Source organism: Telopea speciosissima, chromosome 9, assembly GCF_018873765.1.
Source record: "Telopea speciosissima isolate NSW1024214 ecotype Mountain lineage chromosome 9, Tspe_v1, whole genome shotgun sequence".
Classification (NCBI taxonomy): Eukaryota; Viridiplantae; Streptophyta; class Magnoliopsida; order Proteales; family Proteaceae; genus Telopea; species Telopea speciosissima.
In genome coordinates, this window is record NC_057924.1 from 29,538,164 (window position 1) to 29,543,634 (window position 5,471).

The following is a 5,471-nucleotide window of genomic DNA, read 5'->3' on the forward strand; positions in this document are numbered from 1 at the left end:
TCTTAGGATTTCTCATCTGCGAGAGAGGGATAGAAGTAAATCCCGATAAGATAAAGGTCATAACAGAAATGCTAGCACCAAAAATAGAATAATAATTTTGGGGTTTCTTAGGATGGATTCAGTACATAAGTCGAATCATAGCCCAGTTAACCACCGTATGTGAACCCATCTTCAAGCTCCTAAAGAAAGAAGAACCAAAGCAATGGAATGATAAGTGAAAAGAGGCGTTCGTAAGGATAAAAGAATACTTGATGAATCCACCCATTCTTGTTCTTTCACTATTGGGTGGTGAACCACTGCTATTGTACTTATCTATCGGCAAAACATCAATGGGGTCCATGATGATGCAACAAGATTAGAAGAGTAGGGAAGAACACGTGGTTTACTACTTAAGCAAGAAACTGTTGGAGTATGAAACTAGTTATACCCTATTAGAAAAGTCATGCAATACTTTGGTTTGGGCAACCAAGAGGCTGAGGCATTATATGATCGCACATCAAATCTAGGTCATCTCAAGGATGGACCTGATTAAGTATCTCTTTGAGAAGCCAGCATTGACAAGAAGGATTGCTAGATGGTTGTTGTTGTTGTCAGAATTTGACATAACATATGTCAACCAGAAGTCCATAAAAGGATGAGCAATCTCAGACTATCTAATTGCATACCCGATCGGGGAAGATTCACAGTGGCTAGAAAACTCATTCTCAGATGAAGATTTGGCATATGTGGAGGAAGAAGACTATGAAGACTGGTGGCAATTGTACTTTGATAGTGCAGCCAATCGGAGAGGATATAGGGCAGGAATATTGTTGATAACACCAGATGATCTCTATCTGCCATCTGCATTCTAGCTAGATTTCCCTTGCACCAACAACATTGTAGAGTATGAAGCATGTGCAATTTGTCTCAAAGCCGCCATGGCAGTAGAGATCAAGAAGCTGAGACTTTATTCGGATTCGTCGATCATGATTTATCAAACTCCAGGGAAGTGGAAGATAAAGGATGAAAAACTGAAACCTTACCAAGAACATTTGGAGAACCTGATCAAAAACTTTGATGAAATCACCTTCGAATATTTGCCGAGGAACAATAATAGATTCACTGATGCCCTAGCTACTTTGACTTCAATGGTTGAATGCACTCTAGATACTCAAGTCCGCCCATTCTTGGTAGATAGAAGGCATGGACCAGCATATGAAGAGTCAGTAAATGTTCTGACAACTGATGGGAGGTTATGGTCTGCACCCATCATTGACTTCATTAGAGAAAGGAAATATCCTCTGAATTCCACAGTCGATGAACAGAAGAGGTTGCAAAAGCACGCTACGCAGTTTGTACTTCAAGGCAACCTACTATACAAAATGTCCTACGATGTTATATAACTATTATGCGTAGACGAGGAACAGGCCTAAGTCATCATGGAAGAAATCCACTAGGGAATCTACGGGCCACACATGAATGCCAGGATGCTCGTCAAGAAAATCCTTAGAATGGGATATTATTGGACAACCATGAAAGTTGACTGTGCATCATTCATGCGGAGATGTCACCAATGATAGATATTTGCCAATATCATTCACATTCCTCCAATGGAGCTCCATTCGTTAAACACTCCTTAGCCATTTTCAACATGGGGCATTGATATAATTGGGAAAGTCATGCCAAAGGCATCCAATGGACATAAGTGCCACATGCCCTCATATCCGATCAAGGGGCACATTTCTGGGGAAAGGCAGACAAGTTCTACACCAAGTTTGGTATCCAAAGCATCGGTCTACGACTTATAGGCCACAGACTAATGGGGCAGTGAAAGAAACCAATAAGAATGTTAAAGTTATATTACAGAAAATGGCTGATACCCATAAGGACTGGGCAGAAAAGCTCCCATACGTGTTATGGGCCTATCAAACCTCTACTGGGCAACCCCTTTTTCCTTGGTCTATGGGATGGAGGTAGTATTACCCATAGAAATCTAGGTGCCATCTCTCAGAGTATTGATGGAAAATAATTTTCCTGAAGGAGAATGGATGAAAGAAACACATGATGAGCTTAACCTCCTTGATTAAAAGAGGATGAAAGCTATGGATCACCTCAAGTAATACCAACTCAGGATGGCAAGGGCATTCAATAAAGGAGTCCACCCACGCAACATCGAAGAAGGAGATTTGGTACTTCGAGAACAAAGAGCACCAGTTCATGACCCAAGGAGCAAATTTAGGCCTAATTGGAATGGACCTTATTATGTGAAGGAAATCTTGGTTGGGCAAGTAGTTCGTCTCAATGACTTGGATGGAGAAGACCTAAAGGTCCTTGTCAATATGGACCAACTTAAAAAATATTTCGTGTAGCCATTTGGTCTACATGAACTACGTTTGACCTGATTCCTTTCCAAAGGATACGTAGGCAACTTGGCATGCTCAAGTGTGGTCACAATAGCTAGTCCCCACCAGGGACATTCCTCTAATTCTGCTACCCAACATTTCTGTCATTCAAGAACCCCTTCTGCTAGTTCTGCCACTTGACACTTCTATTTGTTAAAAAAAAATCCACCATTTGGTGCTCTCCCATATATCTCTGATAGGAGCTGATTAATGCCCGAGTCTAAAAAAGAAAAGAAGAAAAAAGAGACCTGGTCTAGTTTATTAAGGAAGTTCTTTAACTGAGTGCAGGTAACATGCGTCATCCATAGAAGGCAACCTCCTTTGACGAAATCTTGCGAAAGTGGACCCTGAATATGAACTCTGACGATTCAACTCTTCTGGAAGACGTCCAATTACTAGTCCTAGGAAGGATTATGTGTATGGAGATTCATCACGACATGCTTTGACAAGCGCACCAATTTTGGGATCCAAAATTGCATGTTTTTCAGATTTGGAGAAGTAAGGACAACACCCACAATTGAAAAATTCCAAGCTTGCATGCTCTCGCTACCACCAGGGAGACTCTTTTGCCCCCTTGTGCAGCGACTACAAAAAAGTTTTACAAGGTTTCTTTAGATGGAACAAGAGGGAAGTCAAAGAAATCATGAATTACGAAAAGGTGGATAGTTTAAAGATAGTAGGGACTTTCTGTAGGCAAAAAGGAACCAGAGGAACTCAACAAAAGAATAGAAGGAAAGCATATCTGTCACACCCCAAACCACCCCCTGGGAGGATTAGGTAGGTAACCCGAATTGCATAACGGCAATCCACTAAATACCACGGATCTAGAAGCAGTTATTACATTCACGGATCCACATTCCTCACTTTACCATAAGCAAGATTAGAGTGCTGCAAATAAACTACAATTACAATAACAAAGAGAAGCGTAGCGATACGGGAAATGATGATAATATATTCACACATATGTTTGTCCAGATACATTTCCCAACTACCCATAAACTGAAAAGTAAAGCTGACAAGAACAAAAGCCAAAGAAAGTACATACATATATATATACAGGGTGAGCTGGCTCAACCCCAAAAAGAAAGTAAGAAAAGTACAGCTAAACCACAAGCAAGATGGGGATAAACTCCTAACAAAAACAAAAAGGAGTCCCCAAGACAAAAAGCATCAAGTGCACTCTTCAACAGTCTTCATCAATGACCATCGAGAATGCATGCATCATCGGTACGACCTCCGTCGGGGTCCACACCAATATCATCATAATAACTAGGACTCTCCTCCTCGTAATGAGCCTCCATGCCATAGCGGCATCGATCTGCAAAATCATCTAAAGAAAACATATATATGCAGTGTGAGCTCCACTGAGCTCGTGAGCAAAACATATCGTCATGCATGCACATGCAACCACATTCCACATGATCATACATGATATGCAAGTCCAGATTTATTATTAGCCACCTAGCAATACAACTAAGTCAGGTCAGTGCTACTACAATCCCCAATACATATATCCCTGGTGCGGGCTTGGTTACCCCTTCCCGCGATACACCCATTGAGTTGTCGAAGAGGACCAGTTAGCTCCCGTATTCATTTACCACTGTCAGCCCGACCAGCCCTCTGTGATTAACCTGTAGGGCAATCCATCACTATTTCTCTTTTCTTTTCATTTCTGGCTTATAGCCCATAATCACCATTCCAGTGCAAACACATTTCTTTCTTTTCATTTCATTTCTTTTCTCATATACACATATGGTCACCCTCATAGGCATCCAACACCTTAACCCCTGTTGGCAAGGGTGCATAGCATGGGTGATGAAACTCTAACCCCATGTCTATATGGCATCGTATGAGTCAGGTGGTGTCAACCGCATCCTATACTACGAGCTACCACAAGCCTCATTTCCAAGCCGACTACGGCATCTAGTCTAACATTCACAATCATCAGATAATATTCACAGTGTTGATCAACAGACAATCATTGTTCAGTAATTTGAGTAATTGAACAAAATTAGATAACACAGCATTTAAGATTTAACAATTATTTGTCGGCATATAGTTACACATGCATATATGATAATACTTCACTCACTTGGGTCTGGTTCTAGGAACTCGGTTGTAAATTCAGTTCCAACAGCAGTCTGATTGTAGAGCTCGAGCACGGGATCAAATCCTAGATGTAAATCAGAAATTGTCATAGTAAGTTTCCAATCTGTCTCTGGTAGTCCTAGGGTTAACCTAAGCTCACTGGGTTGACCCAGTGTTCAGTTGGTTTTCACTTGGAATCCTCTGGGCCTTGCACTGGGCCTTAGGCCTATGTCCTGGTGCATCATCCAGAGATGGTGGTCTAGGGGTAAAATGGTCATTCTCAGTAATTGTACTTGAGCCTAGGATATAATAGGCTTACTGTGTTGTCCTCAGCTTGGCAGTGTTGTAGGACCAAGCATAGGCAGGGTTTCGATCACCTGTGGGACCCACTTGGGTTCCTAAGCCAAACCTTCATAAGGACAGATGTAGGGAGAGGCATTTAGGTCATTTTCCACCTTCCCACATAGTACCATTGCCATTGGGTGAGGTTCCCCAAGTCAGAATGCCAAAACAGCAGTGTTTCACTCATTGGGCGATGGCTCTGGGCATTGGGTGCATCACCCAGAGTCTTCAAATCGACAATGGGCTGAGATCCCTAGGTTGCAGATCATGGGCAGTGATCAAATCATCACCCCATGCATGTTAGGGCATAAGGTGACCCCTGGGGTGATCTTCATCATGGTCCATGTGGATTTTCCACTGGGCCCACCACTTAGCTACCAGAGGCTGCCCAGACAGCCCAGTGAATAGTATCACAGGGTTTTCCACTGCAGCAGATCTAAATTTAGGCCACATGCAGGGCTATAAACAGATGCAAAATGATGATCTTAGGTTGCTACCACCTAGGGCTTGGTCCCATGCAGCCAGGGCTTGCATTTAGGGTTCCAAATAGCCAAGCAACTGAGCATCTGGCAGTGCAGCTGTGCATAGCCAGATTTTGGCTCCAAGAATAGCATATCAGACTTATAAAATTAACTAAAAATCTCAAATCTCCCATGCTCT

The 5,471-nt window shown here is 42.3% G+C and overlaps 1 protein-coding gene across 1 annotated transcript; it reads left to right on the forward strand.

The window, feature by feature from the left end:
- Window positions 1-917: 917 nt before the first annotated feature.
- Window positions 918-1,382, forward strand: LOC122638813. Its single transcript, XM_043831661.1, has one exon. It carries the CDS (start codon window positions 918-920, stop codon window positions 1,380-1,382), a length of 465 nt encoding a protein of 154 aa, XP_043687596.1.
- The last annotated feature ends 4,089 nt before the right edge of the window (window positions 1,383-5,471 follow it).

Bases quoted from the DNA above. Each gene is read 5' to 3' on its own strand.
- LOC122638813 (XM_043831661.1), top strand. From the start codon at position 918: ATGGCAGTAGAGATCAAGAAGCTGAGACTTTATTCGGATTCGTCGATC.